The sequence below is a fragment of the Chiloscyllium punctatum genome, chromosome 25 (genome assembly GCF_047496795.1).
Source record: "Chiloscyllium punctatum isolate Juve2018m chromosome 25, sChiPun1.3, whole genome shotgun sequence".
NCBI lineage: Eukaryota > Metazoa > Chordata > Chondrichthyes > Orectolobiformes > Hemiscylliidae > Chiloscyllium > Chiloscyllium punctatum.
The window spans coordinates 50,515,434-50,530,785 of NC_092763.1; the positions used below are offsets into that span (position 1 = coordinate 50,515,434).

Genomic DNA, 15,352 nt, shown 5'->3' on the forward strand with positions numbered 1-15,352 from the left:
AACTGAAATGTATCGATTCTGTGTATTCTAAAACAGTCTCTTTAATGTCTGTCACTGTGCCTGTGTTGGTCTATCTTCTCATTTATTTTGCCAATTCATTTTAACCTAGTTCAGCATTTATGCTCTCATAATTGCCTTTTATTCTTGGTCCCACTCTTCTCTCCCTTAAGCTGAGTGTAAAATTGAATCATATTATGATTGTTGCTGCTCAGAGGTACCTTCACTATGATATTATTTGTTAATCCTATCTCATTGCACAATACCAGCTCTAGTGCAGCTTGCTCTCTGGTCAGATGTGAACATGTTGCCCTAAGAAACTATTCTAAAAACATCCTATGAATTCTTCATATAAATTAAATTTACCCATCTGATTGTTATAATCTACACATAGATCAAGACCCCAATGACTATAACAGTACCTTTCCAAGACATTCCCATTAATTCTTCCTTTTTAAGCCATTCTACAATTTGGTTACTGCAATGGGGCTTGTACCCCACACTCACAAGTAACTTTCTGCCTTTATCATTTCGCAACTTTACTCAAGCCATGAAACCATCCTGGTTTCCTCAGCTTAGGTTGTTCCCTACTTAGTGCTAATGCCATAATTAATTAACAGAGTTAACCCTCCAACTTTGCCTAGCTCCTGCCCTTCCGAAATGTTATGAACACTTCCCAATCAATGTTACTCTGCAGGTGTGTGTCTATGCTGGCTATCACACTGTACATATTAATTTCTATTTGTGCTATCAGTTAATCTGCTTGTTTTAAACGTGCACTCATATATAGAGCCTTTAGTTTTGTCCTTTTACTATTTTGTTGCCACTGGCCTTATCTGTTGATTTACTCTTAGATTTATACTCTTTATCCCTTCCGATCACAAATTATTTATCATTTCCAACATTAATACTTTTCCCTCCTTCTCTCAAATCTTTTATTTGTTACATCTTCCCAAATTTGGTTCCTTGTCCTATTATTTAGTTTAAAACTCTCTCTACAGCTTTCACTCGGCCCACTAAGACAAATGCTCAGCACAGTGCAAGTGTAGCTTGTCCAAATAGTATAGCACCTATTTTCCACAGCACCTTTGACTCCAAGACTTAGGTTCTTACAGAGGCTGCCTCAGACCTAGAGGGATGTCAATGAAACATGGTGTTGCCTTGCAACATTGTGAGATCATTGGTGGAATAATTTTCCATGTTGAAATTGCTGAATGAGCCCTATAGCAGGGCTTCTTTAAATACCTTGAAATAGACTCATGCCCCTCATTATAATGCCGACTTTTTTTTTATACAATCCTTACAATGTGGAATCAGGCCCCAATAAGTAACACCAACCACCAAAGAGTGACCCACCCATACGCATTGCCCCTACCCTATATTTACCCCTGACTAATGCACCTAACCAACACATCCCTGAACGCTATGGGCAATTTAGCATAGCCAATTCATCTTACCCGCACCTCCTTGGACTGTGAGAGGAAACCCACGCAGGCATAGGGAGAATGTGCAAACTCCACACAGCCAATCTCCCAAGGATGGAATCGAACCCAGGTCCCTGGTGCTGTGAGGCAGCAGTACTTAACCACTGAGCCACTGTTTGGGAAACTAGGAAATCAGCAGATGTTTTGGTGACTCAATTGAGGTGAAAGTTTATGATATATAATTATCTGGAAACTTGGTTCTGAAATGAACAGATCATTAGTTTGATATGTATTTCTACATTGTCTGGGTTAAGAAGGGAGGGATCCAGTTTTTGCTTCAGTTTCATTTTAGATTAGTTCTACGAGTCCTGCCAGATTAGTCTAAAAATACATTTTGAAGCATATAAATTATGTTTAAAAACTATCCTTGAGATAACTAGTTCAGTGCTTTGGAAAACAAGGTGTCAAAAAGAATGATATACTCAATAACTGGCAGGAAGCTCAGAGGAACAAAGGGATGTTAGTGTTTTCAACCACAGATCCCTGAACAGGGCAGGTTAATAGGGTGGTTAGAAAGGTGAATGGGACACCTGTCTTTATCAGTCATGATATAGATTATAAGAACAAGGAGGTTATACTGGAGCCAAACAGAACTTTAGCTAGGCTGCAGCTGGAGTACTGTGCAGTCCTGGCCACTGCACTATAGGGTGTGACTACACTGGAGGGGGGTGCTGTGGGATGGAAAATTTCAATTACGAAGAGAGGCTGGAGAAGCTTGGGCTGTCTTCCTTGGAGCAGAGAAGGTTGAGGAGGGATCTGATAGAGATATATAACATTATGAGTGGCATGCACAGGTTGGATAGAAAGTAGCCGTTCGCTTTAGCTAAACGGTCAAGAACAAGGGTGCACACTTTTAACGTGAAAGGCAGAAGTCTTAGAGGGGATTTGAGGGAAATATCTTTCACCCAGAGGGTGGTAGGGTTCTGGAATGTACTGTTGGGAAGGTAGTAACCTCACAACCTTTAAAAAGTACTCGAATGAACACTTGTAGTGTCACAACATTCAAGGCTATGGGCCCAGTGTGGGCAAGTGCGACTAGTGTAGGTAATAGTCAATTTTCATGGTAAGGACTTAATGGACTGCTGGGATTCTTCTGCCCACTCTTTAAGGGTGAGAAGATTCTCTTTAGTTGTTATTTCCTTAAAAACCAGCTGCATAAAAACAATCAGGAGAAAGTGAGGACTACAGATGCTGGAGATCAGAGTCAAAGAGTGTGGTGCTGGGAAAGCACAGCCATCCAGGAAGCAATCTGAGGAGCAGGAGAATCAAGCAAGCTCAAAACTTCAACTCTCCTGCTCCTCAGATGCTGCCTGACCGGCTGTACTTTTGCAGCACCACACTCTTCGACGCATAAAAACAATCAATTGGGTTTTGTCGGTCATGTGTGTGGGTGCATTGAACTGCAGTGAGATGCATTCACAGTCCTCTAGATCCTGCTGTTGCAGTTGGAAAACATCTTTGAAGAAAAATTCCACTTTTCTTGTTACAAAGGAAGCAGCAAGTGTCATGTTCTGGATTGACATCATTGTTTTTTTCTTTGTTTTTAAGGTCTTTCAATAAAGCCTCAGTGGCTCAGTCATCGTACCTTTAGTTACTCTGCCATCTGTAAATGATTTCTTGTGTTTTGCCCACCAGAAAATGGCAAAAATGAAATGATGCTTCAGTGCTGGTCTTGTCTTTAATTGTTGGTTTAGAAAAGAAGTACTAATTGTGCTTTCTCAAATGCCCTCCAGTTCTTTTCCGAAGCATGTTGTTCAAGGAAAAACTCTCAACTGTACTTTGCACCGTCATTCCAAATCCCTCTTTTCACTTATCTGTATATTTTGGTGACACATAAGGCAAATACTAATCTTTTACAGCTGTGAACAGAAAATCATTGTCTCATTCTATATGAAAGTTGCCCATTTTGGTTTCTTTATCGATGGTTCTGGTTCAGCACTCGTTATGATTGCTTCACCTTGTAGTTTGTGACATCACTCTGATACTGGTCACACTGCAGGGATGCCTTTGGATCCATTCCTCTGGAATATCCAGAATATTGTTGGCTGCTTTCAAGTGTGGAGGTATAGGGGTGTCACTTCTGCGGTCATGATCTGTTTCCATACCCCTGGCCGGCTTGTATTTCTTGGATATTAGATGTGGATCACAACAGCATTCCCACCATTTTTCTTCATCTTGCATGGAGCTATTAGATAAGCAGCTGAAGTAAAGAAAACTGCAAGTTTACAGAAAACTGACAGTGCTTGCTTGCAGAGAGTCTACATGGACTTGATGGTATGAACAGTTTCTCTGTTTTTAGTTCTGGAATACGTTGGCTTCATATATCAGTTCCTAGTATATTTCTAATTCATTTGTTTGCATTGTCACCACAAAACCTGCTTGATCCTGCAATAATAGGCCATCTGGACCAAACTCAAGCATGATCTAACAAGCTGGCAAAGGGTGTTAAAATCATGCAGTTTTTTCTCGCACTGCGGCTTCTGGAAGCAGCAATGGCGTGATGATCAATCAATGCACACATGGCAAAGGAATGCAGGTGGGCAGTGAGATCAACTGTCAGATACTCTGTGATTGAACAGTCAATAATGATGTTATTGAATCAAGTCATAGTAGCTGAACCTCACCTATTGTAAAGGTGCCAAACCAGATTGATCACAATTATTGTGTATAGATTATCATATAATCAATGTGGTCACAAGGTGGTCTCATATCTGATTCTGTAATTGGAGGAATTTATTGTGATTATTTGACAAGCAGGGTTTTTGTAACGAAATTGACTTGTTAAGAGAATTTTGGCAAATTCAATGGACAAATAAAGCCAAAGAAATATCAACGATGAAATTTATCAACATAAAGTCATGCCTTTGGAAGGAAAGATTCTCCAGTATTTTTTCAACAACTAACTAACAAAGCCATCAAAGGATTTTAAAACTGTGTTACGTATATTTAAATTACTTGGTATGTTCAGTGAAATGTGGGAGGAAAATTTACGCCACTTGAAAGGATTGTCTGATAGTTATAAAAAGCCAATTTTGTCAAAAATATGACTAAAGGTGAACTAGTAAAAGCAAGAGTGACTTATTTGATCCATACTGTGGGACAATGCCAAATAGCACATAGAAAAATAAAAATATGGGGCAATCTCAGATTTTTCTGTGCCTAAGACAAAATAAGAGGCTTTGCATTATATTGGTATGTGTGGGTTCTTGGAAGTTTGTTCTGACTTCCATTGCTGTAATGGCTCCTTTGACAAACTTGTTAAAGAAAATTGAATGGATACCCAAATGCCAGAATAACTTTGAATACGCTGTACTGACTTCTACACTGGCTTTAGTAATTCCAAAGCCATTTAATTTTGGTTGCTAATTTTTTTTAAATTCATTCACAGATGAGGGCCAGGCCAGCATTTACTGCCTATCCCTAATTGCCCAGAAGAGTCAACCACGTTGATTTGGGTCTGGAGTCACATGTAGACCAGACCAGTAAGGACAGCAGTTTTTTTCCCAAAAGGGCATTAGTGAACCAGATAGGATTTTGCAACAATCAACAATGGATTTATGGTTATCATTAGACTCTTAATTCTAGATTTTATTAATTCCAAATTCAACCACCTGCCGTGGCAGGATTCAAACCTGGGTCCTCAGGATTTGGTCTCTGAATTAGTAGCCTCATGATAATACCATTAGGTTATCACCTCCCCTGATGCCAATGACGTTAGAGTGGATGCAGCATTTTACAGGAGGGTAAGATTGGGCTCAAAAGGCCAGCCACTTAGTTTTCTCACAAGTTAAATTTGCATCAGCAGAAATATTTAACTATGGTGAAAGAGACTTTGAATTAGGCTCAGCTGTGATCTCTGCATTATTGAATGATGTGCTGGATTCCTGGATTCACAATGAAGCAGCACTATCTGGTCAATGATACAAGGCAGCAAGCAAACCTCACAAGCCTGTCATTCAGTACCTTTGGTGGTGAAAGGGAAATTACAAAAATATCATTGTGTCTGAAAGTAATTTGCATACAATTGTCTATAATAGTTAAAAGTACACTTAGAATGCATTTCTTACGTGGAAGTGAGTCCAAAAGCTAAGTCCAACATATCCATTTCTTCATCTCTGATCTCATCCAAGTTCTCAAAAACCTCCTTGTCAAAGATTATGTGGCATGTTGAACAAGCCAGGGTTCCTTCACAAGCACCTGCAGTAAGAACACAAGTTAGGCTGCTTTTGCTTTCTTGCATACTTCTTACCTGAATGCTCTGGTCTTGTTAAGATCTAGTTCCACAGGCTTTTGCAGCTCTCCTGTATCTCATGTAGGTGGCCTTTTTTTTTCCTTTGTAAATCTGAACAACATTGGATCAAGGAAAACAACACAGTCATGACTGATTCTGCCTCACTTGACTTCCACACAAGGTGACTTTGTGACACTGAATGGTGATCAGAAAGTAGACCCTGGCTAATATCTTGTTGGCAACTGTTTAACTGTTGCAATTTAGTCATTTTCATTTAGAGTATAGAGTCATAGAGACCTACAGCATGGAAACAGATCCTTCAGTCCAACTCATCCATGCCAATGGATATCCCAACCCAATCTAGTCCTATTTGCCAGCACCCAGGCCATATCTCTCCAAACCCTTCCTATTCATCTACCCATCCAGATGTCTTTTAAATGTTGCAATTGTACCAGCCTCCACCACTTCCTCTGGCAGTTCATTCCATACACATCCCACCCTCTGCATGAAAAAATTGCCCCTTAGGTACCTTTTAAATCTTTCTCCTCTCACCTTAAACCTATGTCCTCTAGTTCTGGACTTCCCCTATTCACCCTATCCATGCCCCTCATGATTTTATAAATCTCTAAAAGGTCACCCCTCAGCCTCCAAAGTTCCAGGGAAAATAGCCCTAGCCTTTCAGTCTTTCCCTATATCTCAAACCCTCCAATCCCGGCATTCTGTACATCTGTTTCCATTTTTGGACCTGTTTCTTTGTTTGTATTCAAGCTTATCCTGTGATGAACCATCCAGGCACTAGAAAGGAGTTTGTCAGGTCACAAAAATTGAAAGGTGTTTCTCTGCCAAAGCAGGAATGGGGAGGAAAGACGTACATAGAATGATTAGAACTGAAATGGTGTTCCATGTAGAGTGGTAAAGTCATTCATGAGGCTGTTATGGGAGGTAAACTATATTGTGAGAAATATCTGCTTAATTTAAACTTCATTGTGTGATGTGCACTATTGCAGGTGAGATTTACTACTGCAGCTCAGGCAGGAAGAATGGCCACTACACAAAATGCGAGAGGGTGACTGGTGCCGAAGGAACTATGCTTAGAGAAAAATAAATGCTATCTGAGCAGGAGAAAATTATCTGAAGCACTACTTTGAAAACTATAACCACAGCGTAGCCATTGACTCTCTGAGATAGTAGTAGACTGACATTCTGCATCTTGGCCACTTACCAAATCCATCAATATCTAAATTATTCTTGATCACTACATCAAGCAGACTTTCACCCTCTTTTGCTGGAACAGTTAATTTTTCATTATCTCGATTGATGAAGTGCACCATCAGTTTTTCATCTGGCCTGTTGAAGAATTTAACAAGAAAACAATGAAATCTCCAGTTAGACCAAAGTTAAATAGCATACTCAGCAATTAACTTAAATTCTATAAATACCGGGAATGCAGAAAGCATAGTCACATCACTTGTAAGGTAAAGTCATAGATAGCTGTTTTCCAATCAAAGCAAGACAACCAATGCAGAGTTAACCCAAGGACCACCATGTCTCAGCAAGGGAAGACACTGAGAAGGAGATTACTACATGGGGCTGGAACTGAACCTAATCAGTATTGCAAACCAGCTGTCCATCCAGCTGAGCTAACCAGTCACATGATTTAGTCTAAATATTTTGCTTTGTCTCAACATCTCAGACAATACATTTAGACAGCCCATTCCCCCCACCTCCATCCTCACTTCCTCAGACCTGGACAATATCTTTACCCACCTAAACAGCATGAAGATAATATGTCAAGAATTTCTGTTTGTCAAATAGAACATCATTGTTACAACATTTTGACTTTTTAAAAAATTAATTCATGGTATATGGGTGTCACTGGCAAAGCCAGTATTTGTTGTTCATCTCTAATTAACTTTGAGAGACTAGTGGTTACATCATATACTCTTTCTTGACTTTAGGAGACCATTTCTTAGGCTATAGTCTGCTAGACAGAGTTACTAACCAGTAGATGGATAAGGGACCATTATAAATGGTACCCACTAAATTTACAGCAGATAGTGTTCTCAATATTACTCTTTGAAATGTAGGATCTGTTTTTCATTGTTTATCCTATCAAATTACTTTGGATAGAAATCTCAAATTAAAAATGATAGACAGAGAAATACTTCTCTACAATTAGATTTTAATTAGTTAAATTCAATTTAACAGTCATTCAAACACAGAAATAAATAAAATCCACAAGAAATTTAATTTTAAATTCAGTGCTTTTAGGTGCTTAGATGGATCATTCGACACAAGATGGGATGATTCTATCCAAATAAATTAGTTAATTTGTAGGGAAGAATCTGGTTTCTACCATTATGAAGAGAAATCACCAATGCAAATGAAAATATCTTCATCACAGTATTGATGTGCTTTGTACTAAGGTGAGGCTAGCCATTGCAAAATTAGCCTGGAATCTTCCGGCACAATGGGATATACACCCATCAGTGTGATTACCGGTAAATGTACTGAAGATGATGACGAGTTTTGCGTCATTAGAAAGCAAGGGCAGGCTATTCTCATCCAGAAAAAACTCCCGTTTCAAATGTTAGGTCAAATTAAGGATGAATGCGAGCAATTCATAATACTTAAAGCGATAATACATGGAGAGGAATATGGGATTCTGAATATATTTTGAATATATTTTTGAATAAATGTCTTCATCCTGAAGGTAAGGATTTTACCTTTTTTCCTAACCCACATAAGTACTATACCAGAATTGACATCTTTTTTGTTCTATTGACCTTTTTGAACTTGGTACTGTCTTGCAGAATAGGGAACATAGCCGTTTCTGATCATGCGGCAGTGTACATGGAGGTCAAGGCCGGAGATGGTGGGACGAGTTCCTGGCACTGTAGCATGGACCCTTTCCTCCTGAAAGATAGCAAGTTTATAGAGTATTTTTTACAGGAGTTTAAAATTTTTTGGGACATGAATTTGGGTACAGCCAGCAACCCATCGGTGCTGTGGGAGACTGCCAAGGCCTATGCATGGGGTTTAATTATTTCTTACTCTGCAACCTGAAAACGACAGAGGGGAAAACAGCAGCATTTGCTCGAGGCTCGCCTGAAGGCAGCTGAGTTGGCATACTTTGACAGGGCGTCTATAACTACATTGTAATGGATTACAACCCTCAGGGCTACTTTAAATGCTGCACTTACCCAAACAGCAAAGAGGGAAATCTTTTTTAAAACAGACATTATTTGAGTATGGTGATAAACCGGGTAGGTAGCTAGAGTACTTTGCCAGAAAGAAGAATGTCCTCCAAGCTATTACATCCATCAGAGAGAGTGCTGGTACTCTTACTTGTAATGCTAAAAAGATTAGAAAGTTTAGTTTTGAGCTGTATCAGTCGGAGGGCTATGAGGATAGAATGATGAAGATGGAGTCCATTTTTAAGATCTTGGATCTTTCGGGTGTAACCTCAGTGCAGACGTCCTTTTTGAGTGCCCCACTGACAATTCAGAAAGTACAGGAGGCGGTGAGGCTGCTCCAGAGTGGTAAATTGTCCACACCAAATGGATTTCAAAGTGAGTTTTTTTTTATAAGGAGTTTATAGACAAGCTTGGATATGTACAATTACTCATTCAGAGTCTTGATTAGAGTGGTGCTGAAAAAGCACAGCAGGTCAGGCAGCATCCGAGGAGCAGGAAAATCAACGTTTCGGGCAAAAGCCCTTCATCAGTCCCAGAAAAGCCCCAGAAGATTGTACTTCATACAGGCCCATGTCGTTACTGAAGGTAGATTTCAAAGTCCTGTCGAAAATGTTGGCGTTAAGGCTGGAGAGGGTATTGTCTTTTATTGTAAAGGAAGATCAGACAGGCTTTATTAAGGGTCGTAATTCTACCAACAATATTAGAAGAATATTAAACATGGTCCAAATATGTCAGCAAAGAGCAATCCCAGGTTTGGTAGTCTCCCTGAATGCAGAGAAAGCATTTGATCGGGAGGAGTGGCCAAACCTCTTTTATGTCATGGAATGGTTTGGTCTTGGAGAGGTTTTACCAAATGGGTGGCAGTGCTGTATAGTCATCCGAAAGCAGTGGTTCTTACTAATGGTATAAGGTCAGATAGTTTTAGTGTCGGCAGAAGCTGCCATCAAGGGTACCCTCTCTCACCAGTATTATTTACATTGGAGATTGATCCTCTGGCAGAAGCTTTCTGGATGGATCCTAATATAACTGCCCCAGAGGTAGGATCAGGCAGGCATAAAATCACCCTCCATGCCGATGACGTCCTTCTCTTTTTAATCCATCCAATGACACCTGTGCCCTGCTTAATACAAGTGATTAATCTATTTGTTTTCAGGGAATAAAACTAATTTCATGAAATCAGAGGCCATGCCCGTGGGGTTCTTACTCGTATATCCAACTTTGGGGATGGGACCCGTTTCCCCTTCCGATGGTCACAGGGAGGCTTCTGAATTTAGGCATTTTTATCACCCCGGTTTTTGATCAATTATATAAAGCCAATTATGGGCAGTTAATTACAAAGAAAATAAGGCAGGACCTTCGGCGCTGGGAGGATCTTCTGATATCTTGGTTGAGCAGAATAACTCTGGTTAAGATGAATGTTCTTCATTGTTTACTATATCCCATGAGTGTGTTCCCTTTGATACTGCCAAGGTAAGCACTGTGCAGCTTGTACAGCTGGCTTGGATCTTTTATTTGGCATATTAGGTGGCCTCTTATTAAGCTGGATAAATTGCAACTTCCGCAGGGATGGGGTGGGCTGGGGGTTCTAGATTTTCTGGATTTTAGGAAGTACCAATTCAGTTCTTCACTATCCTATGTGGCTGAATGGGCCTGTCACAATCCACAATCAATTTGGCTAGACATTGAGGCCTCCCAGACAAAATGCCCTCTCATTAATTTGTTGTTTATGGAAAAGCTGAGAACTGTTATGGATCATTGTAAAAACCCGATTGGCCTAAATACAGTCAAAGCATGGAGGATGAAGTGGCAGGGCGAGGGCAATTTACAAAAAAAAAACTTCCCCTTTCACTCCCGTAGTGGGAATGTTGGGATTCTGGCCGGATTCGATGGACTCTGGCTTTAAGCTCTGGGAGTCCAGAGGAATCTCCTGTTTGGGAGATCTATTTGACGGGGAGGTCATGATGTCCTTCGAACAGCTGAGTCAGAAGTTTGAGCTACCTAGGAAAGATCTCTTTCATTACTTCCAGGTTAGAGACTTTGGACAAAAAAAAAGACTACATTGAAGGTTAATCCCTACAAGTCAGACATGGAGAGGAAAGTGCTCCAGTCTATGGGTGCCCTCTCGGTTAGCACTCTCTATCACTTACTGGATTAATGGTGCTGGAAGAGCACAGCAGTTCAGGCAGCATCCAACGAGCAGCAAAATTGACGTTTCGGGCAAAAGCCCTTCATCAGGAATCATTCCTGATGAAGGGCTTTTGCCCGAAACGTCGATTTCGCTGCTCGTTGGATGCTGCCTGAACTGCTGTGCTCTTCCAGCACCACTAATCCAGTATTTGCTTTCCAGCATCTGCAGTCATTGTTTTTACTCTCTATCACTTGTTAGGTAGTAATGTCTCAAAGGACATTGAACGGCTATATAAAATATGGACTCAAGAATTAGGAGTGGAAATCCCTTTAGCGATGTGGGAGGCTATCCGGGAAAATGTAAAGAAGATCTCAATTTGTAATCGGACCCAGGCTATTCAACTGAAGGTACTTCACAGGGCTCACTTGGCACCGGAATAGCTTGCGAAACTTAAGTCAGAAGTGTCCCCAATGTGCCCCAAGTGTGAAATGGAGGGTGGTACTCTCACTCACTGCTTGTGGTCATGCCACTAGCTCTGCAGGTATTGGGATGATATAGCGAGTGTTTTGGCAAAGATTTTGGGAACTGAAGTTAAGTTGGATCCAATGTCCCTCCTTTTGGATCTTCCTAATCTTCTTTCCCTGGATAAGCATGGGAAGAAATTGTTTAATATTCTTTCTTTCTTTCTGCACGAGGAATAACATTCTAATGAGCTGGGTGTTGGAGAATCCTCCAGGACTCTTGAGTTGGCTTAGGATAGTCCTGGAACACATCCCCCTGGTCTTCCTTATGAGTATGGTGCACCAGAAAACGGAAATGTTTTACAGAACATGGGAACCCTTCTTGAATTATATTGATGTTGACATATCGGCTATATTATCCAGGGCCTTTGTGTAGCCGTGAGGACTGTGTCTGTCAGTCTGGGGGCCCCTGGGAGGAAGAATCCCAAACAAGTACAGATTTACTTACGATTGTTCACAGTGGTGGGGAGCTGCGATGAGATTGCGCTTAGTGCAGTAATTTAATTGAACATAATTTAAGTTACCTTGTTATAACTTGGTTTAATTTTATTTCATTTGTTTATTTATTTTTCTTCTTTCTCCTTGGTTATTTATTGAATTGTAGTTTTTACAGAGGTTTTCTTCGTGTTTTGACAGTTTGTGGCGTAGAGTATTAGTTTGTTTTCTATTATTGTTATTATATTACAAAGTTGTCATACTATTTTGTACTGGTTTTGTAACTTTGTAAAAAACCTAAAATCTTTATAAAATGAAGAAAGCAAGGGCAGGCATATTTGTGAGAAGGTTACAAATGAAGGTAAACTGCATAATCAGTGTACGGACAACTTGTATCTCTTTATCGAGGTGAAACATATGTTATATTTTGAAGTTTGTCCTTGTGTCTCAATAAGTTTCATATCAAAACCATGACTCCTGATTTTTAAAGCAATGCATTCAATATCAGCAAGGTCGCCTCTTAGATATATTAACAGTTCATGTCAAATTTGCCGTGAAATACATAGTCAAGGAAGTGTGCCATGGTCAGTATGACCTTGATACATAAATCAAAATCAAATACGTAAAAGTTGATGGGAATAAATTGTAAAGTTTAAAACATGTTTAAAAATAACTGATGTACACTGCAGTGTAGTTTTTATTGTGTTAGTTTCCTCCCCCACCGATTGTAAAGCCACCTTACTAAAGCATAATTGAGCGGGTGCTGGATGCTCAGCACTGGACACCCTCTAGTCAATCTATCAAAAGTATACAGTTGAGGGGGAGTTGCCCTTGGAGTCCTCAACATTGATTGTGAACATTATGAAATCTTATGGCATTAGGTCAAATATGGGCAAGGAAACTGATTATCCTGCTGATTATCTTTGTGACAAACGAAATGGAATTTTATTTTAAGATAACTCAGATTTTTCTTGTGTCTTAAGATGGCTGACTGTCTCCCCATGTATTAATGAGTGTTGCAGTGTAAAATTTACAGTCTGTCTCTGTTGCAGAGACAGACAGGCTTTCATTCCAAAGGAGTCACTGTTTTCCCGTGAGTACAGAAAGTGATTGTTGGCAGACAGAACTTGAGGAAATAATCTATGTTGAATTCAGTGCAGAGAAAGGGAATGATGCTATGTCAGAGGTGACAAGCTCTGAACGAAACTAAATTCCTAATTACAGATTCTGGTGCTTTAAGTGGACATTAAAAATCTCATGGTACTATTTGTAGATGGCCAGAGAGTTCCTCTGTTGTGCTTCAGCCAATGTCACTAGAAAAACAATTCATGCCATTGCTGCTGTGGAACTATAATAGAATCATAATGGGACAGAACAGCAACTCCATTTGATGGGTGACTACACATTCCTGTTAAACAAATGCAAAAGGGACAGAACAAAAGAAGCTGTGGATTTATGGATTTTCCCTGCCCACACAAGTGACTTGGAAAAGCATTGACACTTTATGACACATCTTACAAAACTGTACATTTACAGGATTTCATTTAAATTGTCATCTGAGGCACTGTACTTTAATGTAAGAAGACGTAGAGAAAGCTTTCTATTTTGTTCTTGTCTCATAACTTGTGAGAAGTGCTTACAAATACTTTACAAGATTTCACGTCCAGGATGAATAAAGTCAGATCTACATTCAATCAGCAGCTGTTGATGCCTCTGAGAAACGACTTTCTGTATGTTTGAATTTCTTTGTACAATGTAACTGCTGTGAATGAAACCACAGGCAGCAAGCAGAAAAGCAACAACTGTAGGACAAACCGCAACACTGCAGGACAGAACCTACCAAAGCATACAGTTGGGAAGGAGTTACCCTGGCAGTCTTCAACATTGACACTGAACATTATGAAATCTGATGGCATTAGATCAAATATGGTTAAGGAAACATCCCGCTGATTATCTTTATCTCAAACAAAGAGGAATTTTCTTTTAAAATAATGCAGATCCTTTTTTGTGCCTTAAGACGGCTGACTGTCTCTCCATCTGTCAACAAGTGTTACAATATAAAATTTAGAGTCTGTCTCTGTGGCAGAGAGTGATACATGCTTCCGTTGTTCCTTCTATATCCATGTACTGTAAACAATGTCGTACCAAGAAGACATTGGAGCACACATATCCCCACTGCCTAATGATTAAATTGTGGTCATAGGCAGCCCTTTATATAGCTGACAGCCCTGGCCAATATTTTTAGTTTATATGTTTTAAAACTGTGGGATCTTGTGGTGCAGTGGTAGTGTCCCTACCTCTGAGCCAAAAGATCTAGGTTGAAGTCCTACCTATTCCAGGGGTGCATGTAATAACATCTCTGGGCAGATTGATTAGAAAATATCTGTTTTAAAAATTGTTGAGAGGGTGCCTGCAAATGGAGCATCCTCTCTCCCATACCTGCACAGGATGCTGTAACACCTTATGTATTGCCCTCTAGCTTTGAGAACTATTGTTAATTGGATGGCAAGTGTGTCCTTGGGCCACTAATTGGCAAATCCAGACAAAATTCACATTGGTAACTTATCCTATCATGCTACAGGATTGGGACTTCCATTTGACCCAACCTTGGGGTTGCAACAAAATCAGAAAATCTGGCTCCCCCATATCCATATCAGTGTTTAATGAGAGGTCCAATTTGCTTACTCATTTCAGTGCTCAGTTTTATTTGGACTGGTATTCCCATTCTGATTTCTATTTAGGTTGTTTGAGAAACAGCTCAGACTTTTTCTCACCTGTTACCCCCAGATGCAGTTGACAAGCTGAAGTATCTCTTCTGTTGGTTCACAGCAGCCCGACAAACTGCAACGCTTTTAACTGTCGAAGCTCCGACAAACCATAATTTCCCACAAAGCACAGCAGGCAGGGACTGCAGCTTGAAAACACCACAAGACATCATCATACTGATAAGTATTGGAGAGTTTGCAGCTTCTGTACTTGACTGAGCATGAATCTTTCCACTTGTGACTTGCTATGGACAGAGATAAGCTTACATAATAACCACAGAAAAGAGGGCTGGGCCAGTTGGATTTGCCCCAAGGTTAGAAAATGTTGCAATTGAAACAGATTTTTTTCCCTCTTTATCATGCTGTCATTCTGTTCTGCTGCCAAAGTCAGATGAGTAAAAGTAAAAGAAAGTATCGGATGAAGTAAATTTGAACTGGATACAGAAAATGTTGGGTATCCACAACAAATCTGTCAGCATTTGAAAAGGAAAAAGAAAAATTAATGCTACAAATAGCAATCATGTACCTGGAAATATCTGATTCCTGATTAAGGGTCTGCATCCAAAACATCTTTGCTCTTTAAGACTTTGGCAG

The 15,352-nt window shown here is 39.9% G+C and overlaps 1 protein-coding gene across 1 annotated transcript in view; it reads right to left on the bottom strand.

Annotated features, from left to right (window-relative positions):
• Nucleotides 1–14,985, bottom strand: part of fdx1b (ferredoxin 1b) — a 33,194-nt gene extending 18,209 nt beyond the window's left edge. Inside the window, exons 1-3 of the mRNA XM_072595262.1 lie at nucleotides 14,768–14,985; nucleotides 6,935–7,059; nucleotides 5,549–5,678 (exon numbers count right to left, since the gene is read on the bottom strand). Of these exons, the coding sequence (XP_072451363.1) occupies nucleotides 5,549–5,678; nucleotides 6,935–7,059; nucleotides 14,768–14,934 (422 nt within the window). The 5' untranslated portion in view covers nucleotides 14,935–14,985. The remainder of the gene's footprint in view (nucleotides 1–5,548; nucleotides 5,679–6,934; nucleotides 7,060–14,767) is intronic.
• Between the last annotated feature and the right edge of the window lie 367 nt (nucleotides 14,986–15,352).